Source organism: Orcinus orca, chromosome 1 (genome assembly GCF_937001465.1).
Source record: "Orcinus orca chromosome 1, mOrcOrc1.1, whole genome shotgun sequence".
NCBI classification, from domain to species: domain Eukaryota; kingdom Metazoa; phylum Chordata; class Mammalia; order Artiodactyla; family Delphinidae; genus Orcinus; species Orcinus orca.
The window spans coordinates 200426834-200454733 of record NC_064559.1 but is presented as its reverse complement, the minus strand read 5'-3'; the positions used below and the strand labels follow the sequence as shown (position 1 = coordinate 200454733).

At 58.0% G+C, this 27900-nt stretch overlaps 1 protein-coding gene across 4 annotated transcripts; it reads right to left on the bottom strand.

Annotated features, from left to right (window-relative positions):
* Window positions 1–340: 340 nt before the first annotated feature.
* Window positions 341–27900, bottom strand: EPHA2 (EPH receptor A2). Of its 4 annotated transcripts, XM_033433042.2 has the most exons (18): window positions 27570–27898; window positions 22843–22910; window positions 20423–21092; window positions 11958–12113; window positions 11520–11852; window positions 10867–10982; window positions 10243–10396; window positions 9671–9770; window positions 9139–9194; window positions 8767–8892; window positions 8488–8673; window positions 8254–8315; window positions 7940–8149; window positions 7583–7732; window positions 6660–6853; window positions 5902–6057; window positions 2871–3010; window positions 341–1285 (listed from the first exon to the last, which is right to left on the bottom strand). In XM_033433042.2, the coding sequence occupies exons 1-18, from the start codon at window positions 27652–27654 to the stop codon at window positions 1203–1205; spliced, it is 3045 nt and encodes a 1014-aa protein (XP_033288933.1). In that variant the 5' UTR covers window positions 27655–27898; the 3' UTR covers window positions 341–1202. The 4 variants fall into 4 exon arrangements, with proteins under 4 accessions (XP_033288933.1, XP_033288932.1, XP_004272491.1 ...); XM_033433041.2 differs by having other exon boundaries at window positions 341–3010; window positions 27570–27900; XM_004272443.3 differs by lacking the exon at window positions 2871–3010 and having other exon boundaries at window positions 27570–27801.

The window sequence follows — 27900 nt, the reverse complement described above, 5'->3', positions numbered from 1 at the left end:
CTGTAAACCTCAGAGCCCTACATGGATGAAGAATCTATTTCAACAACTCCGTGGAGATGTGTGGGAGGGAGGCTGATGGGCGTTCTCACCGTTCTCCCCCCGCCCCACCCCCACCCCCTAAGCCCTCCAGAAGCCTTGAGATCAAAGGTGACAGAGGCCTGTTGGCATGGAAGCCAGACTCGGCAGGGCCCGCTCCCTGGCCCTCCGCCCACCTTCCACCCACCCCATTCCCAGGGTTACATGACATGCGTGCCTTGCGTAAGAAGCTGTGTTTAAACACTCTGGGTGGGGTGAGCCCTCCCCCACGCACTGCTGACACAAAGCCACTCCAACTCCACTGTTTGAACAATCTGCAACTTTATTTCAGAGCAGAAATAAGTCATTTCCTAACAATAAATATAAAAAAAATAATAAATTAAGGTTCGAAGAAAAATACGCAACAGAACAAAATCATTAATACTGACAGAGTAGAAAATGTTGTCTAAAGGGGTGAGAGGCCGGATGGGCCAGCCCCCAGCCTGGGAATGTCTGACACAGGCCGTTGTCTGCCCCCAGTCCTAGCCGGGCCCCTGTCACACACACATTCTCTCCACAAAGTACAAAATATATATTTAAAAAAAAAAAAACCCTCCACACAACCAAGCATCCTGTGAGGGCCCCGAGGAAGCAAGTGTTTGGCCCGTGGGGGCTGAGGATGGGGCCTGGGGGGCTGAGGAAGGCACTAGAGGGACGGGAGAACCGCTGTGGGTCTTGCCCAGCTGACTTTGCTGTTTTTCCTCTTCTCGTGAGGTACCCTGCTCCTGTGACTGCTGCAGGTTGACCGCCCCACCTCCTGAGACGGCGAAGGGGAGGTCAGTTTAGCAATGTCCCACGTGTGTGTCCAAAGGCCTTGGCGGGGCTCCTGCCCCAGGGGATGCTGGGAACACGATGGTGACTGCTAAGTGCTTGGCTGTCTGTCCTTTGTAGGTGAAGAGGCCCCCCTGCCCAAGGTCCCTGAGCATCTCCTCAGCTCAGGCCAAGGTATCGTCCAAGACCCCCCAGCAGAGCCCTCAGGGTGGCATCAGTAAAGAAGGACTAGAAATAAATAAGGTCCCTGGTGGCCCAGCATGGAGCTGGCAGGAAAGCCAGTCTGTTTCTTCAAGTATTCTTAGCTGAGGGGGTCACGAGGTCTGTCAGGGCTCAGATGGGGATCCCCACTGTGTTCACCTGGTCCTTGAGGCCCAGCAGGCTGTAGGCAATGCGCTTCTGGTGGCCGGGCAGCCGCACCCCAATCCTCTTGATGTCGCTGTGCGGGGGAGGGAGAGAGGGAGAGTGAGGGGCCTGCCCTGGAGAGGTGGGCAGCCGTGGCAGGGAGGTGAGGGGAGAGAGGAGGGACCGGGGAGGGGGCCTCGGTGCCTGGGGGGCAGAGCTCGTAAGGCAGAGGTCTGATGAGTGGAAGCATATCCGGAAAGCCTGCCGACACCGACAAAATTCACAAAATGATTGAAGCGCTGAATGCGAGCAGCTTTGTTTTTTTTTAAATCAAATCTGCACAAAATCTATGGTAGGTGCTGTTTTTGCCCCCATTTTGCAGACTAGAAAACTGAGGCTCAAAGAGGTGAAGTGACTTGCCCAAAGTGACCCAGGCTAAGAGGTGGAGGAGCTGAATCAAGCCAGCTGTGAACAAAGGCTTCCCTCCCCCACCCTGGGGTCTGTCCCCAGGTAAGGCTCCTCCCCAGGCAGCACTGATGCCATCACCAGATGCCAGGGACCCTCTGGGGGTGTCGTGCAAAGCTCTCTGCCCGAGGTCTCGTCACAGCCATCGCCTTATTTCACCTCCACTCCCTCCAAGTTCTCATAACGGAGGAAGGACTCAGGAGATCCTTGCTGAGGGGCCATCAGAGGTTAAAGTCCTGCTGGTCTCTAATGGGAGGGGCTTTCAGGTGACCAGATCCAGTGACTAGGTTACCCTGAGGTAGGGGTTTTCCCTTTAGGGACCTCAATTTCCTCACCTGTAAAATGGGATAACAGTGCCTAACTGGAGAGTGGGAGATCCCGGATACTGGTGGCAGAGGGGTAAGGCGGCATTAGTACCAGATAGAAAGACGCGCCCAGGAGCCCATAGCCCTTCCCTGCCCCTGCTTTCCATGCCCCTCCATCCCCTTGTAAAACCACTTACACTCCAAGAGCCCTGGAGCAGACCTTACTGCTTACTCTGGGAGTTTCCTCCTTCACCATCCTCGTCCACCAGCCCAAACCCATGAAAACACCCAGGTTTTTACGGGCCCTCTCCTGGCTGTAAAGGGAGCTAACTATATGGTGCAAGCTCCTATTTGCAGTTCCGGAGACATGACTTTCAGGTGTGTGGGAGGGCGGCTCAGGGACTGAAGCAGGAAGGCCAGGAGTCAGACATCTGGGAGAACTTCCTAACCTAACACGACAGCGCCATTTCTAACCTATGCAGTTGAGGGTGTTGGAAAAGAAGGACTGTTTTCCCCATACCTGTAGGTCTAAGTGTGGCTCCCGGATAAGTATTCGGACCAGCAGGGAAGGAGGCACTTACTGAAAAGGCAGGATCCTGGGCCCAACTCCAGACTCACTGACTTTGAAGTTCTGAAGGCGGGGCAGGGAGTCTGCATTTGATCAGATCCCTAAGACCCTGATGTATGGTTTAAGGACTAGTGGGTTATGTTAGCTATAGCAGAGCAACGGTAGGGCCTAGTGCCCCAGGCTCATCCCCTCACTCCCAGCCCCTCCCAAGGTCCAGGATAGGCCTGGTAAACAGTAGGCCCTCAAGGAGTGTCTGCCGAATGAATGAATGAATGCTTTAGTGGCGACTGAGCCATTGCCCAGGCTGCCTGGGGCCCCTCTCCCAGGTTGGTGAAGTTCACCTGACAGGGCGGGAGCTGAGGGTGCTTCTGAGGTCCATCTAGGAGGAGGAGTCCTGGGCTGGGAGGCAGGAGGCCGAATTCTAGTCCTGGATTCCACCAGAGCCTCGGGTGGGTCCTGTCCTGTCTTTGGGCCACAGTTTCTTTATACGTAAAATAGGAGCTCTGATTAGATGCTTCTAAGCCACCTGCCCCAGCCCCAGTCTCTTCCAACACCAAGCCCCCCAAACCCTCCCTGCCTCATTTCCTAACGATAAACAGGGACACACACAGGATGAGGCTCCCAGACCGGCCAATTCCTGCGGCCTCTTGCAAGTCTGTTCCTGCCCCAGCCTCAGTTCCCCCGTCGGAGATCCAAGGCAGTCACTTCCCTGGATCAACTCCCATCACAGGGGTGGGGAAGCACACAACTGAGGCCACCTTCTTCCTGAGCACTCGCAAGGCCAGTCCCGGCCTCAGGGAATTCAAAGGCCACAGTCTCCCCGGTGAGCATCAACTGTGCTCTGGCCCTTGGTGCGAGGAGAGTGGAGGGAGAGGTGGCCTGATCATTCATCCTCTCAGCAAACATCCCATCAGCGCCACGCCTGGCACTCGGAGACCAGAAGACCCATCCGCCAGTGTCCCCACGCCCTCTCAGGACGCCGTATGCCACAGCCTCGCACACCGGATGGGCCTTTTGCTGGACTGGGTATTTTTCTGGGGTGTAACATCCACTGCTTTCATTAGCTCCTCGAAACACATTTAGAACCACTCACTACTCCAGCTAGAAACTCAAGTGAGTCCAAAATAACACGGTGAATGCTCAAGACGAGAAAAGGTGGCCACTGTGGGACCATAGGGAACCGAGCGGCCAGCCCCCTGGGAGGGGCCAAAGGAAGCAGGGAGGCAAAGGCGGGGGTAAGGGCATTGAAGCCGAAATCCAGACCCCATCCCAGAAGGGCTGAATTCTGAGAGCGGCTCAGAGCCTCACACTGGGATCCACAGCATGTGTAGACAGAGCTTTCGGGGTGAAAAAGCACTTTGAGACCCCCCTTTCTTTCATTTAATTGAAGTAATGAAGGAGGCAGTGGTGTGAGTCACACAGGCCCCAGATCTGAGCACCAGTGGAGCTGATGGGAGGAGAAGCAGCGTGGAATGACTTCCTGCCTTTATGCAGGCCTTTTCAAAACACAGCACACACACCCTCCACCGATCCAAGACAGCCCCGTCCCTGCTCCTTCCTGCTCGTGGGAAAGGAATTGGCCGAGGAGCACCCCGGGCTATTTCGGGAAGCTTCTACGAACATGTGTTTCCTGTATGCACTTCTCCGTGCCCTCAGCTCTGCTCACCCAGAAGAGAAGCTGTACTGTCCTCAGTGGGAGCTCCTGGAGGGGCAAAGGGGGCCTTTCCAGGTTCCCAGGTTAGAGGAGGGAGCCGAGGAACCCTGGTATTTGCCCGCAGGCTATGGGTGGAAAGCAAGGGCATGGAGGAAAAGGGAAGAGCGACATGGGTTAAGCCCTCACTGCATACCAGGCATATCATCTGTATTGCACCCATGCAATCCCCACAACGGGGAAACAGAAACCAAGGTTCAAAGATGGAACCTCATTTGACCAAAACCACCGGCTAGGGAGTGGCCAGTGTGGACTCGAACCCAGGTGTGACTGCAGAGCCCAAGCTTTGGACCCTGCAGTTGGCTGGAAACAAAAGATATCCTGGGGCCCGTCTCTTCTCTCCACATTTCCTTGCCTTTCTCTGGTCAGCTCTGTCCCTGCCTGACTTTCATCCCAGCCTTCCCCTGGGACAGGCCGGGGCCTAGTCTGAGAGGCCTTGAGCAACAGGTCAGAAGCCCAGTTGAGCAGTTTTCAGAGGCCTTGGAGAATGTTCAGACACAGGCCCAAATCCCAGAACTGTGACCCAGAACTGTGGGACGCCTGGGTCATCCCTTCCCATGTGATTCCCAAAACCTCTCAGCCCCAAGGCTCATTCCCACCATGACCTTGGACCTTACACAAGCTGGGCTATTGGGAACTAACAGTATTTTTAGAAGCACAAAAAGCTAAGAGGGTAATGTCTTCTCCCTCCTGGGGTGGGAGGAGGTGTCCATGCCAAGTCCATGCCGGGAAGGGTCCCCGATGCTGGAGCTGGGAGGAGAGAAGAGCTCCCATAGGGCAGCCTGACAAAAGGCAGAACCCAGGGCCAGGGAAAGGGGTAACTGCCACTTCTTGCCAAGCTGGACCGCAGAGCTGAGAGTCAACCACACGGGGAGAGGTGCCTGGGATGGGCTGGCCTGGTGCCCTCTCTCCTCGGCATCAGCCAGGGAAGTCCGAGGGCTCTGCTCATTTCTTCTCAGCGTCCTGGAGAGGAACGCTGCCCCTAACTGGCTGCATGACCTCGGGCAACCTATGTAACCTCTCAGCCTCAGTTTTCCTACTTAAATAGGGAAGTAATAATAGCATCTATTCACAAGGCAAATAGGGAATTCAACCAGGTGATGGCTGTGAAGTGAAGCCTTTCTTTTCTCAGCTACAAATTGTGTGACCTGGAGTAAGCCGTGTAACCTCTCTGAGCCTCAGTTTCTCCACTAATGACCTCCATGGTCCCTGAGCTCTGGATCCTGACTGACCAGGGCTGGAATCCCCCAAATGGCCATGGACCCTGGGCTGTACTGTTTCTGACCTGCCCAGTGGGACTACTGACGGGAACCACCTGCCAAGTTATCATGAGGGCTGATTCAAAGTGCTCGGGCACAGAGCTGGCACAGCTCACGATAAATGCTATGGTTATGATCACAATTACTATTATTTTCTCACTGTGGAAAAAAGATGTAGGAAGAGGACGGAGCCACGAGTAAGTGACCAGAATTGCTGGCTGCCAGCCTGGTTCTGCCCTTCCTGCAAAGCCACCCTCCCCGAAAGAGAAGGAGAGAGAAAGAGAAGAGAGGGGAGCGTTGGGAAGGTAGAGAGAGGAGCAGATGGGTGGTGGAGCCAGAGGCAGCCTGGGGAGGCGGGAGGCGGGAGAGGGCAGGCACGGGTGGGGCCGGGCGCAGACTCACTCGTTGGTCATCTGCACCACCTTCTCGATGGCCGTGTAGCCGGCCGCCAGGAAGTGCTCAGTGTACTGCTGCATCTTGATGGATTCCAGCCACTCGGACACCGTGCGGAAGGGCACACCCTCTGAGCCGCTGGTGCTGGGCAGCCGGATGGACACCCTGCAACAGGAGATACCGGCCCGCGAGTGAGGGGCTGCAGGGTCCAGCCCACGATGCTGCTCCCTAACCCCGGCAATTCGCTCAGCTGCCCTTCGCCTCGGTTTCCTCATCTGGACAACGGGGCAGCCACGTCAGGTAGGCTTCCGGGAGTCTGCCTGATGTGTCGGGAGCAGTCAGTGTTTATAGCTCCTGCCACCCCTCTGCTTCTACTGATGATACCACCACCGGTTACTACAAAATAACCAAATGTTAAGAGAATCAGGTTTTCAGAGTCACAGTCCCAGCCTGGCCACTTGCCAGCACATAAGACACTTAACTGCCCTACGTCTGTTTCCTCATCTACAAAAGGGGGATGATGACAGGACCCAACTCCTAAGTTGTTTAAATGAGTTAAAACACGTTAAGCGCTGAGTGCCGCGCTGGCACATTTACTGTATGTGCTGATTGGTTCCGTTAGTGCCTCCTGAGCCAACCCGGTCCAGTCTGAGTAAAGCCCACGCGTAACTTCTGAGCCCCTTGCCCACCGCCCCTGGCTGCCCGTTACGCTGAAGTGGCTCAGAGGTAAAACTGGGGGCCCCCTGGACTGAGGGTATGGAACCCACCGGGGGTCGAAGTCAGCCAGGGTCTTGAGGGATTCGGGGGCGCGGATGAGCTTGTCCAAGATGCTGACAATGTCGGCGAACTTGGGGCGGCGGGCGCGCTCCTGCTGCCAGCACTGCATCATGAGCTGGTAGATGGCGGAGGGGCAGTCCATGGGTGTGGGAAGCCGGAAGCCGTCATTAATGGCCTTCATCACCTGGGGGAGGGGGCGAGCAGGATGCTCAGGGGTGGCTTCACAGCCCCCAAACTCCCCCATACACAGGGGCTGCTAGAGGAGAGAAGGGGAGCCCCCGAAACAGAGGGGTTGGCCTCCTTCCTTAGGCACGACACACAACCTTCAGCGCTACACAGAGGACAGGTGCTAAGAGGATGTCTCCAGAGGAGGAAGGGTCTCCTGACTTTGTTCCCTCACAGGGTACCCCGGGCAGCAGCCATGCTGTGTGCCCTGCAGCCAGCCTCCCCGCGGCCTCTGGGCGCCTATACTCTCTGCTCCCTTCCGCCAGAGCACTCTTCCCCTCCGTGTTCTCACCTGGCTGCTGCTGCTTTATTGTGCCTTAGTCCTAGCTGAGATGTGACCTCCTCTGGGAAGCCTTCCAGGCCTCTAGGCTGCATGAGGCACCAGGCACTTGCACACACACACACACACACAGATACACACATGCGTGCACGCACACACTTCCCCCACACCCACTACTTCTTTCCTCGTCCTTCTGCTGAGTGTAAGCAGGGACTGGGTCTGGAGCTCAGCACAAGGCCTGACACATGGTAGGCCCTCAAGAAACATTCACTGAACGAACCAATGAAGGGGTGTACCAGATGAAGATTAGCCCCCAAAACTCTTCTCTGCCCAGCCCCTGGGGTTCGAGGGTGAGTAAAGGGTTTCAGTTCAGATCCGGATGGGGCTGGGCAGGGCGAGGGGGCCTACCTCGTGGTTCGACAGCTCCCAGTAGGGCCGCTCGCCGTACGTCATCACTTCCCACATGACGATGCCATAGCTCCACACGTCACTGGCGGAGGTGAACTTGCGGTAGGAGATGGCCTCTGGAGCCGTCCAGCGGATCGGGATCTTGCCACCCTGTGGGGACCTGGCCAATCACTATTGTCCCCTAGGCCACCCCCAGGACAATCGCAGTCAGGGCCCCTCCTCCATGCTCCCCAGAGGTGTTCTTGCCACCTGAGGCCCACGCCCCAGGTGGGCAGGGGAGAGGACCCCGGAGCAGAGCGAGGGCTGCTTCACCTCACTGAGGCCCCCATCCCAGGTGACAGCCGCCCCAGCCCTTACACTGGTGGTGTAGGTGGCCTCGGGGTCGTCCTCCAGCACACGGGACAGGCCGAAGTCAGACACCTTGCAGACCAGGTTGCTGTTGACGAGGATGTTGCGGGCAGCCAGGTCGCGGTGGACGTAGTTCATGTTGGCCAGGTACTTCATGCCGGCCGCGATGCCCCGCAGCATGCCCACCAGCTGCAGCACGCTGAACTCGCCATCCTTCTCCTGCCAGAGCACAGGCCCTCAGCTGCCAGCCAGCCAGCCCCGCGCCCACCAGGGCCCCTAAGCGCCAGCCACAGATCCCGCCCCGCCCCGGCCCACGTCCTTACCCGAAGGAACTTGTCCAGAGCCCCGTTCTCCATGTATTCGGCGATGATCATCATGGGCTTGTCTGCAGGGGTGAGCACAGGTGTGAGGGGATGGCCACAGGTGGAGGGAAGAGGCGCAGGCGGGGCGGGGCTGGGCACAGCTCTGAACAGAGACCCTATTAGAGGCCCCGTGGGCAGCCCCTCCCCCACCCCCCACGTGGGTCTCCCACAGCCCACTCTGAAGCCGGGCCTCACATTTGGAGACAACGCCCTCCAGGCGGATGATGTTGTGGTGGCTGAACTGGCCCATGATGCTGGCCTCGCTGAGAAAGTCCACCCGCTGCTTCTCTGTGTAGCCGGCTTTCAGCGTCTTGATGGCCACGGGGACCTCCTTCTTGCCCGACACCTTCAGCGTGCCCTTGTACACCTCCCCAAACTCTCCTGCAGGCAGGCGATGTGGGAGACATCCCAGTCAGCCCGGGCGTCGGCTGCTCCCAACCCGTACCAGGCCCCTCGGCGAGCGCTTAACCTCACCTGCTCCGATCACCTTCTGCCGCGTGACACTGGACGGATGGATCTCGGTGGTGAACTTGAGCACAGCCTGGTTGGGGTCTTCGTATGTGTGTGGGTCCACGTATGTCTTCAGGGGCTTCAGTTGTTCTGGGAGGGGAAGGAAGGGCAGGGTCACAGACAGTCTGGGGAGGGGAGGGGTCCCTACGAGGGGCTGCCTTGGGGGAGGGGGAGGGGGAGTAGGCAACAGTCCAGGCACCTCAGGAGCCTCTGGCTCAGCCCTCTGAGCTGCCCAAGGACGCCCGGGGAGTGCTCTGGCTGCCCCCATCTCTACCACAGAGCCGGGGAGGCCCGTGGGGACAGCAGGCCAGGCATGGAGGCGGCGCTGCATCTCACCTGACTTGGAAAAGTAAACGTCTTCCGAGGACTGGCGTGTCCGCAGGCTCTTCCTCCTGAGAGACCCCATGGGAAACCAAACACGCAGGGAGGTCAGTGACCTGCCCCAGCCGGGGAGCCTCCTGACCCTACTCTGGTCCAGGTTGCGGGCCTGGTGCGCTCAACACTCTGCTCAGTCAGGCAGAGGGCATGGAAAAGGCCAGGGGGAGAGGAAACGAGCAAGCCGGGCTCACTCCTTGGGAGCTACACCCCGTAATGGCCCCTTAAGTGGCTGTAATGAAGGCTCTCCTCATTAGAGCTCCCCAGAGCTTCCTGCCCGCGTGTCCCCGAGGAAGTGTGGACGCACTGTCATAATGACCACCATGCCCTGAGCCTCGCAGGTGCTGTGCTGAGCCCTTGACAGATCATTACATCTTTACAGCCCCCCGGGAGGCAGGGACTAGATTCCTATCAGCCCCAGTTTCCATACAGGAAGCTGAGGTTCCTGCCCCTGTGTCCCACCTAAGCCCCCAGGGCATAGGCTCCAACGAACCTGCGGTGGATGAAGAAGCCAATTCCTGCCAGCACCAGAAGCAAGACCACACCAACGGCCAAACCACCAATCACTGCCATGTTGCTAGATCCTTCCACGGCTGCCAGGGAGAGACCAGCAGATGACAAGGGAGCACCCCCCCCCCCTTCAAATCATGGTAATACCCCCGGTTGTACTTTAGGGCCCCAAGACACCTGCCTAGTGACGGTCCATGAGGATATTTATTCCCATTTCACAGATGGCAAATGAGAGGGCTTCCCCAGGGAATAGAGCAGGTAGTCTCAGGTGTGTGGGACTCTCTCCACGATGCAGGATTTGAACTGGGCCCGCCAATGCCACAGCCCACATCCTTCCTTCCCACAACACTGCCCTGGATACACAGCTGGTTCCCACACCCCCAGCCTTCAATTCTGCCCCCTCCCCAGACTTGGGACTGACCCACACTGGACTGTCCTAGGCCCTGGCCGACCAGGAAGGGGACACTTCTAAGTTCTTTGCTCCATTCCCTCCGCCCACGATGTCCCAGTTGTTTCAGGACTCTGGCCTGGCCCACACCCTGGTCCCTGACTCACACAGTGTCTGGAACTCGTGCACCTTGCTGCCAGCACCCTGGCCCTCCTGCGTCAGTGCCTGCACCTGGACCAGGTAGATGGTGTCCGGAGCCAGGTCATCCAGGGTCACGGAGAAGCCTTCAGTGCGGCGCACGTTGTAGCTGTTGGAGTCCCCCTGTGGGTGTTTGGCGGGTGGAGGGACAGACAGTGAGGGCAGGGCCATCAGCTTAGCCCACCAGGGAGCAGCCCCAGCTTAGCAAGGTGACAAGCTATGTTAGCAACCTCGATGCTCACCTTACAGAGGAGGAAGCTGAGGCTCAGAGAAGTGAAGCGACTCACTCCAGGTCATAACCAGCAAATGCGTGACCCAGGACTCAAACCCGGTCTGTCTGATCCCCAAGACCTGGCTCCCCACCACCCAAGACTATCTCTTCTGGGGATTCCAGAACACTATGTCTTCTTTCCCACAAATCTCTGCTGGGCTGGCCTGGGAGAGGCAACTCTCAGGAAGACCCCAGACCCCACTTTCCTCATCTGCAGAACAGCGCTTCTTCAGATGGCTGTGTTGTGCAGTGAGCGTCTATGTGACCAGCTGGTCCTCTGTTCGAAGCCCAGCGGGGACAGCCCCAACCCTTTGAGAGTTACCTTCTTGCGGTAGGTGACCTCGTACTTCCACACGCGGCTCTGCTGTGGTGGAGGAATGCTCCAGGAGACGCTCAGCGAGGTGGTGCTGCGGTCCTCCAGCTTCACCTTGGGGGGCTCTGGGCAGGACGGTGGGGGGAGGGGAGGGGTGTGAAAAGCCACACGGGGGAAGGGGAGTAGTGGGGATGCACCCAGACGCATTCCCATCCACAGCCCAGGCTCCTTAGATCCCGACCTGGGATTCTCAACTTCCAGCTCCAGAGCACAAAGTCCCAGGCTGGGCCCCACCACAGGCTGGCACATCGGGGGTACGCTGTGAGTACTTATGAGTGCATAAATAATAAAACCAAAACAATATCTGACTCTTGCTATAACCTCTTTATGGACCAGGCACTGTTCTAAGAGCCTTATATACAAGAGTTTATTAAATCCTCTCAAAAGCCCTAGAACGCCCATTTTACAGGTGAGGAAACTGGGGCTCAGAGAGGTTAAGTAACCTGCCCACCGTCACAGATCTTGGAAGTGATTACAGGGACTGTGTCTTTATCCACTTGCTGCTGTCTCTCTCTGAACCCAGCCGAACCCTGAGTGGCCATCCTCATGAAGCCCCACCTGGGCGGGCCCCAAGGGCACAGCTGCCACCCCTGGGCCCTCACCTGTCTGGTTGATGCTGACGCTGGCAGTGAGGAAGCTGCGGCTGGTCACCAGGTCCGAGACGCCGTTGCGGGCCTCTACGGTGAAGGTGTAGTTCATATGGGGCTCCAAGTCGCTGACTGTCACGCTGGTGCGGGTCAGCCCGTGCGGTGGCTCCGAGTAGCGCACGCTGGCCTCGCAGGGACCGCACTCGCCTGACTCGGGCCAGCACTGCTCGCAGGTGACACTGTAGGTGATGTCCTCGCGGCCCCCATTGTCCTGGGGGGGCATCCAGCGCAGCTCCACTTTGGCGCCCATGCCCACAGCCGTGAGGTAGTGCGGGGCGGAGGGCGGGCCTGTGCAGAGGGCAGAGGGCAGAGCTCGGATCCAGGTAGGCCTGGACATGTCAACATCACCACGCCCAGCTCTGTCACCCCTCCCTGACCCGCTGTGAGACTCACGCGTGCAGAGCAGTGAAAGTGGGTCCTGCGGGGCCCGGAAATAGCCTTCCTCACACTCGCAGGCGGTGGCCCCCTCGGAGGACGGCAGGGTGTGTGTGGGGCACTCCAGACAGCGGCTCTCGGATGCCTCGGACTTGAAGAATCCCGGCGAGCAGGCTGGCAGGCACAGGGACAGACATCAGCTCAGCCTGTTCTCACCCCGAGCGACTTTTCCCTCCCTGGCCCTGGGACCCCTGGCAAGTCACTAAACCTCTATGGGCCTGTTTTGTCATTGGTAAAATGTCTTGTGATGAGAAAATGCGTGGTAAGCACCTAGCTCGGGCCAGACACCCAGGAAGTGCCTTGCCCTCCTGCTCCAAAGCTTTGCAGCCCCCTCCCCAGTGGCTCTTGCAAGAAGCACCATGCCCCTGAGCCTGGCATTCAAGGCCCACGTCTCACCTTCCAGCTTCCTAAGAATCCTATCTCACAGCTGGCTCAGCCTTGGACAGCGCATGCTGCCCACCTGGAGATATCCTTTAATCCGTGCGGACCAGCCTGGCAGGTCCCCACCTGGACTGAGAGCTGCCCAGGGCAGTGACTGCTTCTTCTTCGCCATTTGTGTTTGCTGACTCACAGATCAGACGGGGGCATCAGGATGCTACCTCTGCAGGTGCGCCCCCCGCCCTGGGACCCGACCGCTTTCCTGTTCCGGGGCTGGCTGACCAGGAAGCAGGAAAGGCCAGGCCCCCAGCATATTCTCTGGACCTGCTTTCAGGGACCCAGTCATTTCCGCCACTCACAAGGGCGGCCAGAAAGCAGCTCTCCCTCCCCCGGTGGCAGGTCCTGTCCTGGCCAAGCCGGGGGAGCTCAGACACCTGACTCCAGAGGCTCCTTCCTCCCACCACCCTATCCTGCCCCTGCCTGCCCCTGCCCCAAGCCCTTTCCTGGTCCCACAGACAGGAAGCTACCCAGACACTGTGCAGGGCTGTCCAGGGATTGCGCAGCTGCTGAAGTGGCCAAGATGGGGTGGGGTCACCCAGGGACCTCTTACCCAACCCTACAGTTATCGTTCCCGCCCTCAGCTTACTCTGGAGAGGGTCCTGAGATACCTCCAGCCTCAGTGTCACGTTCATCAAACACTGATCCTCAACTCTGCGTGCAGCCCAGTGCATGGACCTCGAGATGAGACAAAGCCCCTGACCTCTGGGAGCTAGAGCACGTGACAATGTCCACCATACAGGGGTGGGCAGCAAGGACCTACTGCACAGCACAGGGAACTCTGCTCGATGTTATGTGGCAGCCTGGATGCGAGGGGAGTCTGGGGGAGAATGGATACACGTATACGTATGGCTGAGTCACTTTGCTGTGCACCTGAAACTATCACAACATTGTTAACAGGCTATACTCCGATATAAAATAAAAAGTTAAAATAAATAAATAAATAAAGGGGTGGGCAAAGGGCTAAGGGGGTAGAGACAAGCTTGGCTGGAGGTTTGTGGAGTCATAGAGGAGATATTTCAGCTGGGGTTTAGAGGCTGAGTAGGAGTTCAGCAGGGCAGAAATACTGGAAGGAGGAGTTAGGGGTGAGAAACAGCAAGGCTAACACAGGAAGTATGAGTGCCTTTGTGGTCGGAAATCAGGGAAGCAGCAGGCAATAAGGCTGAGTGATCTCCAGGGACCAGATTGAGAAAGGCCTTTAATGCCCGGTCAAGGACTTTATCCTGGGGGCAGTGAGAGCCACTGAAGGTTTGATGTAGAGAATAATGGCACAGTCAGATCTACGTTATCAAGAAAAATCTGTGGACAGTCTCTCTCCTTTAGTCCTCTATGCGAGCAGAGAGAGGTGGGGAGTCAAGGGACAGGACTCAAAGGACACCCAGTTCCTAAGGTCTTGGATAGTGACTTCCCATTAATGACTGCTTGCGGGAGGCCCCAGGGGGACCATCCCAGAAGTCTCTCTCACCTCCTCTGCCTGTCCTGCCACTTCAGAATGTCAGCACAGGCCCTGAAAGAGCTCAGGCACACGCTGTAGGGAAGGGGGCTTGTCCAGGACAGAAGGGACCTGGGACCCGACTCCTGCTCTGTGCAGAGCCTGGAGCCCCAGTTACAAACAGCCACCCCTGATTCAGCAGCCGCTGTGTGCAGTTCCTGGGCTACGCACTTGACATTCATTTAGTCCTCACAATATGTCTATTATACTAGGCACTGTTATCATTCATTCCACTTTGGAGGTGAGGAAACTGATGCTCAGAGAGGAAAAAGAACTTGGCCAAGGTCAACAAGCTCCTAAGACACGAACCCAAAACCTAAACCCAGGATGCCTGACCTCGAACCTCCCTCCTTTCTCACAAACATTTCAGTTTGGAGCAAAGAGAAATCAATGTTCTGAAACAAGCCGGAAGAGAGAGGAGAGGAGGTCCGACCTGCTTCAACAGCCAGAAAATCCCCAAACTAATTTCAGAGCAGCTGAGGGGCGGGGCGAGGGGCTGTGCCCCCTCTTAACATACGTCTTCTCATACTGGGCACATTTATGTCCTATGGGGAGAAAAGACTAGAATCAAGCCCGGGGGGTGGGTGGGGGTTTGTTGGGGCCTCCAACGCGGCCTCCTTCAAGGAAGGCCCAAAGGTCTTTCAAGTCTCCTATTGTATTTAAGAAATCCATGTGAATTTTGCAGTCCTCCTCATAACTTATCTGTTACGATACAAAAATAGCTCTCTCCTCCCCCAAATCTTCAAGTAAAAATGAGACTTCAGAAAGCTGGGCTATGTTTATCCTGGGATCTCAATTCCCCCAAATGCCCTGACTTGTCCACCCGAGGGGCTTATACTCTGGGTAACTGCTGGCTCCAGGTGGTCCAGGCCCCGCGGAGTAGGGGTGCTCAGGGGCCCCTAGAACACTATCGCATCTTCCCGGCTCAGGCTCTCAGGCTGGGGAGGGACCACGAGCCCCCACAAGGTTTTAGCCACCTGCAAAACCCACAATGTCCCCACTCCCCACCACGTGGTTGCTCCCCAGCCCCCAGCCCTACGCCAAGAGGCGGAAGTGGGGGAAGAGGCGGGTTCCATTCTTTGGTCCCAGAGCCCGGGGGTGGCCCGCCTGCTGCCAGCAGGAAAGAGGGAATTTGGAGAGATTTCCGCTGCGGATGTGCCAGATATTACAGTGGAGAGGCAGCACCAACAAGGCATGTACTTGCCTGACGAGAATGTGGTGCCCCCTCCTCCAACCACAGAACTTCAAGGGGCCCTGCCAGAGTGTGCCCGTGCTCAGGGGCCCCAGAGTTCATGTGTCTGACACCAGCAGGCCCCTGTGTCTTCCTCACTTTGCCTGGTTGGATTTCCTGGCGTGCAGGGCAGGCAAGTGGGGACAGGGGTCACACTTTTGGTGTTCACACATTCTCAAACATACTCACATACACAAACTACCCATGGTGCCTTCGCCAACCAGCAAACTCCTATGCATCCTTCAATACCCAGCTTGAGCTCTTCTACACAGCCCTCCCAGACTGCCCAATTTCTGGTCCCCTTCTGACCATTAGGGCATCTATTACTCACTCTTATGTTTACCAAATAGAAATTGAGCGTTTCCTACGTGTCTGGCACAGTGCTGGGTGCTGGGAGACCATGGCAAGATAAACACTGTTTCTGCTCCAGGGGAATTCACAGCCTGGCTTTCATGCTCCATTGGAAATGATTTCTGCACATATTAGGATCCTCTATGAGACTGGCAGCTCGTGGGGAGCAAGAATTATCTGTGTCCCGTGTCCCAGCACAGGGTCTGGCATGCAGTAGGTGCTCAGCTAGTGTTTGCTGACTGGATGGATGAATGAATATGTGAGTAAAGACAAAACCCACGTGCTCATTAAACACGAGCTCTAGGGCCACAGAAATGAGCGGCGTTTCAGTCCCCAGGGAGACCCTGCGGGGGCAGTGCACCGGGACACCACCTGCCTGGCACCGGAGGCTGACTCTGACACACCTGTGGAGAACTCCTCTGACCCCGATCGCCTGGCAGGCCCGGGGCCACTCCGAGCAGGGGAACTAACTGGGGCATGGTGGCTGCACCCAGGGCTGCACCCCAGCTTTTCCAGTTCCCGATGCCCGCCCCTCAGATGGCAGCATGGGGTGTGACTCAGGGACATACACCCTCTGGCATGACGCAAATCCAGCCCCTGGCAGAGCCCCTCCCCCAAGGCCCAACAACCTCCCGGGCTGGTGGTGGTGGCGAGGTCACAGGGTCAATCACAGGGTCAAGAGGTCGCAGTGACAATTCCCTGCAGCCAGTCACCTCCCCAAGCCATGCCCAGCTGACGACCACGTGCACCCCCTCAGCCCAAGGATGCGAAGCCTGGACTTTGTCTGGTGCCCTGACGGGCAGCAAACGGCGACCCCGTAAGTTACTGACCCTGCAAATGAGGGGAACTGATAACTCCAGACCCCGGCAGCTTCTCAGTCCCCAGCAGGCCCTGTCGCCCCCGTGGAAGCAGTTGTCCCGGTGGCCCAGTTGCTGCTAGCACCTTGCCCTTTTCCCACACACCCTGGGGAATTATCTGTACGCATTCCTCCACCAAGCTGTGATAAGCACAGCCTCTGCTTCCCGCTGTCTCCCTACCACCAGCCTTTTATCTTGTTTGCTTTCCCTGCCTCCTTCCTTCCGTTCTGGGGACTCACTCACTTCAGCGAGGGAGGGAGGGGCCGCCCCATGGAGCTGCCAGCGTCTGAATTTGCCCCCAGTGTGAGCTGAGGGCAGGGTGAGCAGGGCACAGAGGTGGGAGCTGCCACCCCCAACCCCCCATTCAGGCCAGAGGAAACTCCTCAGAAATAAGGCCCGGTGGCACTCCCCAGGGAGGGGACAAGCCCAAGAGTCAGAGCGCACAGAGTTCCCCACCTGAGGATCAGCCCTGTCCCGACTGCCAACAGCCCCTGCCATGGCTCAGGGACACCCTGCCTAAGGACCACCTCAATCAGCTCCTCCCCTTCAACTCTGGACCCTGGGAGAGGCCTGGGCCACTCAGGATGCCAGCACTAGGACCCGGCTCCTTGCACACATTGTGAGGTCACCCAGTCTGCAGCTTGCCAGAGCAACCCAGGTTCTCAAAAGGAACCACGGCAGAAAGTCACAGGAGGTAGGCTCTGATCGCTAAGTCAGCAAGGCTCCAACCTACCCATTTTACAGGTGGGGAGAATGAGGCCCAGAGGGGACTCACCAAGGTCACACAGCTTGTGGGTAGAAAGATATATGCCAGGGGCACTTGGGGACAGCCCTCCCCATGCCAGGCCCCAGCTCTTTTGGTCACTGTTTCCTCTTTCTGGGCCTCAGTTTCCTCATCTGTAAAATGAGGATAAAGTCCTCAGGTTCTCTGGGTTGTTTGTGAAGACAGAAGGAAACCTCGCTTGGGAAATGCTCAGCATGGGATGAGGTGTCCATGAACTGGGGGACAGAGAAGTTGCAGGAGCGAGGGGCTGGGCCCCTGGAGGGAGCAGCAGCCTCCAAGGAGGGAATTCCTGACCCTGCAGCCCCACCTCCAGCTCCGGCCTCCCAGCTGCTGGGCTGAGCCTCTGGCCAAAGCCGCTGGCCACCTGCTCACCTGGCCGGCAGTCCCCACGGCTGAGGCGCTATCTGGGGCCCCACCAGCTCAGCTGCCGATGCCAGCACAGGAAGCAGAGACAAACAGGGAGACAAAGCCGCCCCGGGGGAGATGACGGTCAGCCTGAGTGACTCCACTGTCCCCTAGGCAGGCCTGGGGAGGGAGGGTGGGGAGTGGGGGAGCTGGAGGGAAGCTGGCTCATTCCTGACATAGCTCACAAGAGCTCTCTGGGCAGTGTGCCCACCTGTCCGCACAGCACCTGGGAGGTGCCTCTCTTCCGTTGTCCATTTAACTATTTCTTGAGCTGAGAGCTTCCTGGGGAAAGAACTCTCAGGAGAAACAAACGCTGGGAATAACCTGGACCAGGTGCTGGGTGACCTTGGCCTGCCCAGCGCCCTCTCTGGGCTTGGTTTGTCATCAATAAAAGCCACAATGGGAGAATCTGGGTCCATGGCCCCGTGGAGGGTGAGGCGGTCGGGGTGGGGGCGGGCAGACCCTGCATCTCTCTCCATTTCTCCCTTAACATGCTCAGTAAGAGCCCCTCAACTACCTCACATCCTGCGCCAGGACCCACCATCCCGGGGCTGCCCTGAGAGTCTGTCCCAGGGCCAGGAGCTGAGTCAGGGATTCCAAAGGAACTGGTCATTTCCCACCCCGTTTCCTGACCCATCCTCCAGCTTGGACGCTGCTGCATCACCTAGATTCAATCCTGATGCAACTAAATCTTAGCTGTGTGACTCCAGGCGAGTCTCTTCACGTCTCTGAGCCTCAGTTTCCTGTCTGTTAAGTGGGGCTGATAACAGTCCCTGCCTCTCACGGAAGGTGGTACAGATTCAGCAGGAACAAGATAAAGTGCTCGCCGAGCTCATGCCTGCCCTGGAAGAGCACTTTTCTTTTCTTTCTTTTTTTTTTGAAGAGCACTTTTCTACAGGAATTACTGTTATTATCTCCACTGGCATCCCGGTCAGGGGTGCTGGGGAAGGTCTGGAGGGATAAAGAGTAGCCGGGCTGGGGGTTCCCAACCACACAGAGGGTCCCTAAACCAGGTTGAAGGGAATTTTGGGAGAGGGACCCAAGGAGGAAAAGCCAAGGCAACAGGCGGCCGGCAGGGGAGAGGGTCCCACAAGCAAAGTCGAAGATTTCGCTCCTGGAAACCAGTCCTCCCTGCGCTGGGGTGGCTCAACTCTTCACAAACAAAGCCTGTGAGGCCCTGACCCCCCACTTCCTGGGGAGGGAAGCCTGCCCCCCTTCCTGGAGAGAGACACCCCTCCCCAACCTCAACTGTCCACTTATCTCTGCAGGGCCTGAATCACCAGCCTGTGGAAAGTTTTCAGCTGCCCCTCACCCCGCACCCCTGCATTCTTGTGTGAGGATGTCATGTGGGAGGAGTCTGCTCAACCCACTGGGCTCCCTCGCAACCCCCCCCAGTCATTGTCTGAAACTGGGAGTGTGCACTTGAGGTCACCTAAAGCAGGGGCCGCCTGAAGAGCAGAGGAGAGCTGGGAGGACAACAGGGTGGCGGGAAGGGCCAGAGCAGAGACTACACCACAGGCACAGAAAGGCTCTGAGGGGACATCTCATTCAGGGGTTTGCAGACTGTGTTAAGCAGCGTTCTGAGGATTTGTTTTAAGAGGCAAGTGGAGCCCATGAGAAAGGGCTTCAGGCTCCTCCAATACCTGAAACTCTTTCATGGGTTGCAGGATCCATGGCTAAAAACCAAGTATACAGTCTGCTAGTATAGTTGAACTTCTTGTCTTACGGACAAGAAGCCTGAGGCCAGAGATGAAGAGAGATTTACTGAAGGTCACTCAGTCGGTATGTATAGCTGTAGGGTCTAACCCCCCAATTTCTCAACACCCTGCTTATCTCAGCAAAGAAGCTCCCAGAGAGAGGGGATGAGCTGGCCTTCCAAAGGTCAGCCTACATTCCACAAATGCCCTGCCCCACAGCCATTTCCAGAAAAAGTCACCCATTGAAAAAATCCACGTTGCTCTAGAGCTTTCCGCTGTCACAGGTCCTGGCCGGGCCAAGCCACAGCCTCCCAGTGTGAGCTCACTAATGCCCAGGCCCTGTTCCCAGAGAGAGTCTGATTTAATTGGCCCCCTCTCTGGGCTCAATCTGTCATCAGTAGAAGCCCCGATGGGAGGATCTGAGTCCATGGCCCTGGGGAGGGTCAGGTGGGGAGGGCAGACCCTGAGTATCCCCCCCACGCAGGCATTTTCCAAAAAGCTCCCCAGGTAACTGTCATGTGCAGCCAGCGGATGCGAATCCTGGGTTCAGTTCACTCACCTCCATGTACAAAAGAGGAGCCTGAGACCCAGAGAGGTTAAGTGACCTGCCTAAAGTCACAGGGAGTTAACAGAGATGGTACTAGCTCCTGGGACTGTGCTATGTGCCCACAGTGCTGGTATATAATAGATACTCAAGATATACTTGTGGGATGAATCAAAAATAACAATCACACTTAAAAACGCTTATGTGTCAGACGCTGACCTAAGAACTTTACAAGTATTAAGTCATTTGATTATCATAACAACCCTACGAGATGGGCACTATGTTCATCTCCATTTTACAGATGAGGAAACCCGGGCACAGAGAGGTTAAGGAACTGGCTTAAAGTCACACAGCTAAATGTAAACCTGGGATTGGAACCCAGGTATTCTTTCCGAGAGTCTTCACTCGTAACCTCCATACTGTTTCTCAATGTATTCATTCTCGGTGAATGAGTGAATCCAATCATAAGGCCAGGAAGCCTCCGAGATCTTCACTAACAGAACCACTGCATGTCTGAGCAGGGACCACCTTACCAAGATCCCCACATCCCAGAGCTGAGACCAGATCCTGGACCACAGCCTCCACCCCAGTACCCCCTTTCTCTGCCACCACAGCAGCGTCACTCACCCTGGCAGGCGTCCTCCACCTTCTCGTAGCCTGCTTCGCACAGGCACTGGCCAATGAGCACTAGCCACTCGCCATCCACTGCACAGTGCATGCGGGGCTCCTCACCCCCGGGCGGCACCACAGCGTGGTCCAGGCAGGTGCCATCCACGATGGCCAGGGAGGGCGCGTCGGAGCCCGCGATGGTCTCGGGGAAGCGGGCCAGCCCCTTCAGCAGCTTGGGACACTTCTTGTAGTAGACGCGGACAGAGAGCAGTGCCACGCAGGCACCAATGTCCTGAAAGGCCAGGTAGAAGCCCTTGCGGCTGAGCGGCCCCACGGAGCGTTCCTCCACGTTCAGCTTCACGTGGCGTGCTTCGAAGTCGCTGCTGACCGTGATCTCGTCGGGCGCGATGGTGTCGATCTTGGTGAACTGGCGCTTCTGGAAGTTGGTACCATAGTCCACGTCAGACTCGGCGTAGTAGAGGTTGAAGGTTTCCTTGCAGGAGCTCGCGCCCCCAGGGAAGCTATTGCAGTCACGCACGGTGAACTTGAGCTCGATGAAGATGCGCTCGGCCTCACCGCGGTATACCCAGTTGGTGCGGAGCCAGTTGTCCTGGTCGCTGGCCACCACGTTGCACACGGAGTACATGTAGATGGGCATGTCGTCCATGATGTTCTGCATGAGGTCCCACTGCACGGGGCCGACAGGTTAGTGTGGGCAGGTGCCTGGGGGAAACTGAGGCCCAGAGGCATCGCCCAGGTGGCAAAGCTGGGCATCGGGAAGCTGCTCTATGGTTCCTGCTGTCCTCATTCTACAGGGAAGGAAACTGAGGCCCAGGGAGGGGCTTCAAGTCACCGTCACACACTACAAGTGGCTGAGCTGGATCTGACCCCCTGGTGTCCCTGACCCCAGTGTTGCAGTGCTGAACCCGTATACTATACAGTGAGCTGAGGGTGGAGGCTGGGGGTCCCATGTGACCTCAGGCAGATCACTTAAACTCTCTGAGCCTCAAAGTCCCCATTGTACAATGGGGGCAAAAACTACCTCACAGAACTGCTGTGAAGATAAACGACAGAATGTCTGTCGAGTGCGGAGCATATTGCCTGGTGTGGGTGACAGTCATACAAGGCAGCTGGTATCATTATCATTATTCTCCCTATTATTATTATCATTATAATTCACTGTGTAGACGTGTGTGAGTGGCAGGGAAGAGGTTAAGTCAGAATCAATGGATAATCCCCCATCACTCCTCAGAACATTGCTCAGCCTCCTCCAGGAAGGCTTCCCAGGTTGGGCCAAGATTGGGGCAAGTGCTTCCCCCTGGCTCCCACAGTCTCTGTTACCTTAGCACCTAAGTGGTGACAACTACACCTGGCTCCCACACGAGATTCTGAGCTCCTTAGGGCAGAGACTGCATCTAGTTCATTTCTGTATCCCCAGGGCCTACCTGAAATGGAGTAGGTACTCAGGAAAGTATTTGTTGAATGAATGAGCAAATGAATGAAAAAACCAGAAGGGGCCAAGGAAAAAGACCTGGGCTGCATTGTGTCACACGGGCCTCAGATGCCCTTGGGCCTCAGTTTCCCACTCTCTATAATGACTGGGCTGCATTAGGTGATCTGTGCTCTCTCCCAGCTGAACATTCCAGGATCTTGGAAATCCACTAGAGTTAAACTCCACGCCTCCTCGGAGCTAAGGTGACCAGGGACAAGTGCCTGACTCCGCAGATCTGGCCAGCAATAGAGACTGTCCCCAGCTATCCCCCTGGAGACACCGCTCTCCCCAGCTAAGGCCCCAGAACAAATTCAACAAGGGGAAAACTGAGGCCCAGAGAGCAGCAGTATCCTCCCCAAGGCCACACAGTCGTCACAGGCAAAGCCAGGGAGAGGACCCTGGGGTCTGGCCCACCGGTCCAGGTCACAGCAGGGCAGGGCAGAGGGAGGGGAGGGAGTGAACTTGGGTGGGAAGGAGGCAAAACAAACTCAACCCCAAGCAGGAAAGGGAAACAACAGCTGGAGGAGCGGGGAGAGGGCCCAGCAGGAAGGAACCTGATCCGGTTTCCCGGGGCTGTGGGGACCTGGGAGCCCACATTCCCTGTCTCTTCCTCACCCCTCACTTCCTGGGCTGGGACCTCAAAGGCAGGGGGAGCCTTTAACCCCTTCCCACCCAAGAGGGGAATGAAGGGAGCGAGAGGGGGTCCCTTTTGACCATCAGTCTTCTGGGGCATCCAAGGGTCCTGCTCTGCTAGGGCCTTCAGCTGTCTCCCCAGCTCTTTCCACCTCTCGGGTCCCTTCCCCACCTTCCAACCCCAGCCTGCCCAGTTGGTGTGAGAAGAAGGAACCTGAGTTTGAACCCTGGCTGAGCTGTTTGATCTGGGCCAGGCCCCATCCTCCCTGGGTCTCAGCTTCCTCATGCCCACACCCGCACCCTGAAGGCTTACCCCTTTGCCATATGGGTGTGTGAGCCAGCCGAGTTCCCCTTTAGCTGCAGCAAAGTCCAACAGGACGACTGGAAGAGATGAGAGAGGGCGCTGGGTGAGCTTGGGGGTATCTTCAGGGGTCAGGCCATGGTGGAAAAGGTGAGAGTCCCCCAGGAATCCCAAGAAGCCCTGAAGGCTTCCTCAGCCCTCAGAGAGAGACCCCACCACACAGGGTCACCATGTCCAAGAGACCCATCTCTCCAGAAACAGGGAAGCAGAGCTCCAGGCAAGGGATGGGACCTAGTCAAAGTCACAGAGCAGGTTGGGTGAGGCCTCACGTCTCCCAGCCCACGCCGCCCCCTCAGCAGCCCCCAGCTGGGCAGAGCAGGACAGAGCTTGGCCCAGCAGGGGAACAACAGCTGGGTAGAGAGCTGGGGCGAGCAGGGCTATTAAGTGACACCACGCTGCCCCATCTGCTTCCTGAAACAGGGCCCCTCCGCAGCACTTCACATGCACGTGGGCCTTGGAGGCACTCTTGTCCGCTCCTGCCACGTCCCCTCCATACACACACAGCACAAAACACCCTCAGCCCCACCCAGGCCACGTAGCACATGCCTATGCAGCACACGTATGTACACACATGTCTCATGGCCCTCCAAGAGGAGAGAGCTGTTCACAGGTGGGAACAGCTCCAGGGAGGGGAGCAGGATTGGTGGGGGGGTCTGGAAACCGATCTTCCCACCACAAAAGCCACAGAGCAGGCAGGATAAAGCCCTGAACCCACAGGGGCTTTTAGGAGGGACCCAAAGATACACACAGCTGGCGAGGTCCCCTCCCTGGGAAAATCGCTCCCGCTGCCCCCGTCCCTCACACCCTGGCCACTGCCCTGCCAGGGGTGCCTAGGGGACCAGGGATGGAAACACTTAAAGAGGACTTCCAGGCCCAGAGGGACCAGGTGCCAGGACCACACTATCCCCAGGGAGGCATCTGGAGCCCGAGGGAAGGACACATTGCCAGGGGCTTCCCTAGATCCAGCCCCACCCCCGCTTGGGCACCTCCCACTGGTCCACCCCGGGCTCTGCCAGGCTCAGGGGCTACAGCCAAGACCCAAGACCCCAGTATGGCCCCCTCCTCCATTTCCAAGTAAGGTCCAGGTAGCTGCCAATAGAAGCTGCCCTCCCTGGTGGATAACGAGATTGGAGAAACTGAGGCATGGACCCTATACAAGGGCCCTGGATTCCAAGAGTAAAGCCCTAAGGTGGGGGGGGTAAGGGACCAAGTGCTTACTTCCTCTGGAGTCTGGAGCATGAGGAATATGGCCTCAGAAGGTACATTCCTCAAGGCCTAGGCCTGGAAGAATGACTCTAAGGGTGCAATCCCAGGCAGGCGGAGATGGGCCTGATTTAGAGAGATGGGGAGGGAGGGGGAGAGGAGCCTGAGGAGTCTGAGAAACCCTTTCCTGAGGACAGACTGCCCTGCTTGCCTGGGCTGGAGGCCCCCAGGCCTAGGGATGAAGCACTGCCACCTGACCGCTGCTGACCCGGGCCAAGTCTCTCTAGGAAGGGCCTCACAGCCCAGACAGGGAGAGGAAATCCGATGTGGCACCGGCCCCAAGGCTGAGGGGACAGGGGAGGGTGGCTGGGGGGTGGGTAGGGGCAGGGATTTGTTCGGACATGCCCAAGGCTCAGGCTTGGAAAACTCACTAACTCCACTAGCAAATGGAATGTCCTGGCTACACAGGAAGGAATCTGGGGGCTCCAGCTGGGTGTGTAGGGTGGACAAAGGTGAGTGTCCCTCAAGGTCCTGCACACCCCCCTTCCTTAGAGGCGTGGGAAGCTGCAGTCTGCGCCCCTGGGGAAGGGGACTCATGGCTCCTAGGCTCTGAAGGGTTAACCTGGCACAGAGGGACCCCCACCACCCCTGCCAGAGCTCGCTCCCCTTCCAGACCCAGGCCTGGCTCTAGAAATATCACAGGGCTCATCAGAGAAGAAAAGAAGCCTTCACACAGGAAGGAGCCCCCTCCCGGGGAAATTCCCTAGAACCAATCACCAGGAACAGGCGCCCAGCCCCGGTCCCTCCACCCTGCCGCACGGGTGCGGCCTCTCCCCGAGCGGCCTCCAGGGTCTGAGGCTCCTGGAAGGGGCAGGGGCCAACAGCCCCTCGGCTGGCCCCCGAAGGCTTCACTGAGAAGCCTGGGCTAAGCAGGGCTCATCCAGGAGCCCCCCGTCCCTCCTCCCACCCCCAGGAAAACCTCCTTCGCAGTCTGAAGTTCCATCATAAATGTCATCCTTCTGGGTCCATATTGTTTTAGGGCTCTTTACTCAAAGGCAGTACGACCACCCACGCCCCTAGTGTCACCTCCCTGCTCCCCCCATCCCTCCTGAACCGAGACCAGCTAATTGCTAAAGAAGCAGGGAGGCGGGGGGCTGGGGGGCGGGGAGGGGGAAGAATGAAGAAGAAAAAGGGAAGGGGACAGAGAGCACATTGGGCTCGTAGGGAATCCAGAAGCCAAGGACTTTCCAGGCCTCCTGAGCACTCTCCAGCCCACCTCCCAGCTGCACCTCAAGTCAGCAAGCCCTGCACCCCTGCCCAGCTATTCTCCCTTCTCAGAAAAACCCAGCACACACCCAGGTGCGGGGGCCCCGGCAGCCCAAGAAGCCACATGCTCAGACCTAACCCTCCCTATACAGAGGGCCCTAGTGAGGGAGGGCTTGGGCCTCCCTGTTTCCCCATTTGTAAAAGGAGGACAGACTCAGTGGCTGTTGAGAATTTAACAGGCTCCATCTGGGTCTCCCAAGGCAGCCTGGCTCCTCCACTCACGGGGAAGGAGAAGGGAAGCGAAGAGCAGCTTCGCTTGAAGGGTTGAAGGGACTCGTGTCTCTGCACCCCCAACCCAGCCCCAGGCAGATCCAGCCAGAATGCCGGCAGCTGGGCCATCACTCCCCCACCCCCCCACTACAGGCACACCTCCTTAGGGAGTCCTTCACAGGGACTCTTGAAGCCTAGGGAAGAATGTTCCCCTGTCCTTTTCCTCCCCCCGTTCCATGGGGGGGGCACTAGTCTTCTAGGCTGGGGAGGGCTCGACAGAGGGGCACAAGGACAAGGCTGCAGCACAACAATCGCCCAGTAGCATCCCTCCTGCCTAATCCCCCCACCCCCCATGGGCAGCCTTCAAGAAAGGCCTGTAGTGAATCCAGCTGTCTCTCCCCTTCTCTCCAACCGCAATCCCCCGGGAAGGGGGAGGACAAAAAGCTGAGGGGGGGGGCGGGTATTGAGGATCACAGAAATCCCTGCCACCCACTCCTCCAGCACATTGGGACAAGAAACCCTGAGTGATTCAGGGACGGGGACAGGATGCCACCCCCGCCTCCACCCTCCAAGAGTTCCAGCTCTGGCCTCTTTGCCACCGAACTTGGAACAGCAAAACCTCCAACCCCAGTTTGGGAGGCGGAAAAGGAAGGCAAGGCTCAAGGAAACTTCTCACCGGGCCAGGGCTTCCTCCGCACTTCCCCCTGGTGGAGCCTGCGGAAACCTCCCTCGGCCCCGGCGAGCGGGCAAAACTCGTTCTCAGTCGGAAACTGAAACCGGCCTCGGCTGGATGGACAGGAAGGTCCTCGGCCAAGGGCAAGAGCCCCCATCCTCTCTGTGACCCTAGCCGAGGGGCAACGTCCCCATCCACCACCCGCCCCGCCCAGGGCAAAGTCCGCGGCCCCTCGCGCAGTGCGGCAGCGGGAGCGCTGGGGCGGGGGTGGGTGATGCAGTCCCCCACCCCCGGGCGCTCGGACTCCCTGGTGACCCTGGGGTGACGGCTCCACACCTTGGGCGGCCGCGCCCCCACCTGCCGCATTTCCTCGTTCTGAGTCACCCCTTGCTCAGAACGCTTGACTTTGGGACTTCCTGTCCGCTCTCGCGGCCCCGAGCCTTGCCCCCCGAGCCTTGCCCCCCGAGCCTGGGAGTGCGGGGAGGGAAGGAGGGAAGGCTGCGCGTGGGCAAACTGGTCCGAAGCTCCCCGCAAGCTCTCCTCCCCGACTGGAGGCATAAGGGGGCGTGGAGAAAATCTCAGGGAGCTGGGGCTTCTGCAGGGGTCTGTCTCCTCGCCTGTCGAAGAGACCCCTCCCCAAAATGAGGGGCCTCCACAGAAACGCCTTTTCCACAAAATCGGCGCAAGCAGGTTAGCGAATTCACCGTGAAGCTGAGCCGACGGAAAGGCCCCCAGGTAGCCCATTCTCCAAGGGACCCCGAGCCCCCGCCGGGACGCGTTCCTGAAACCGCCACCCTGGCTGCAACCGTGTGGCCGCCCTGAGTCCCCCTTTTCTTTCTTTCTTTTTTTTTTAAAATTCTTATTGGAGTATAGCTGCTTTACAATGTGTTAGTTTCTGCTGTACAGCAAAGTGAATCGGTTATAGGTTCATATATACCCTCTTTTTTATATTTCCTTCCATTTAGGTCATCACAGAACATTGAGTAGAGTTCCGGGTCCCCTTCTCTGCGGCCTCTGAACCCCGCGCGCCCAGGCCCCAACCTCTTAGTCCCCGGAGCCCCTATAACCCCGGGTGGGGGAGTCCCAAATTCGTCCCGATCGCAGCCAGCAAGTCCTCCCGACCTCAGCACTCCGGGACTGGGCGGCGCCAGGTCAGTTTCCAAAGTTGCGCGCGTCCAGGCGCGCCTGGCTCTGGGAGGAGCGGGGGTCCGGGGGTCCGGCCGCCGCGGCTGGGTCGGGCCGGGTGGCCGTCGGAGCGCACACTCACCTTCCTTGCCCTGCGCCGCGGCAGCCGCGGCCAGCAGGCAGCCCCACAGCAGGGCGAGGCAGGCGCGGGGTGCCAGACGCTCCATGTCGCGCTCCTTGCTCTCAGCCCGGTTCTCCGTGCCCGGCTCCCGCACGCCCGCGCGCAGGCCTCGATGTCCGGCTCCCTCCTGCCGCCTGCGCGTAACTTCTGCCCCGAGTGCTTAATGGAAGTTGAGTGAGAACCGGCTCCTGTTCATTCATGTCCCGCGCTGACGTCAGCGAAGCCACGCCCTCAGGAATGTCTTTAAAGGGGCCGGGCTGGCACCCAGGGAGAAGGGAGGGGAAGTCCCGAG

What these genes read in the sequence shown, in the direction of transcription:
- EPHA2 (XM_033433041.2), bottom strand. Translation starts at nt 27,654, where the DNA reads ATGGAGCGTCTGGCACCCCGCGCCTGCCTCGCCCTGCTGTGGGGCTGC. An exon ending in CACACCCATATGGCAAAGGG is followed by an intron (nt 21,093 to 22,842) that starts GTAAGCCTTCAG and finishes GGCCCCGTGCAG; the next exon opens with TGGGACCTCATGCAGAACAT. An exon ending in GCAGAAGGTGATCGGAGCAG is followed by an intron (nt 8,674 to 8,766) that starts GTGAGGTTAAGC and finishes GCCTGCCTGCAG; the next exon opens with GAGAGTTTGGGGAGGTGTAC.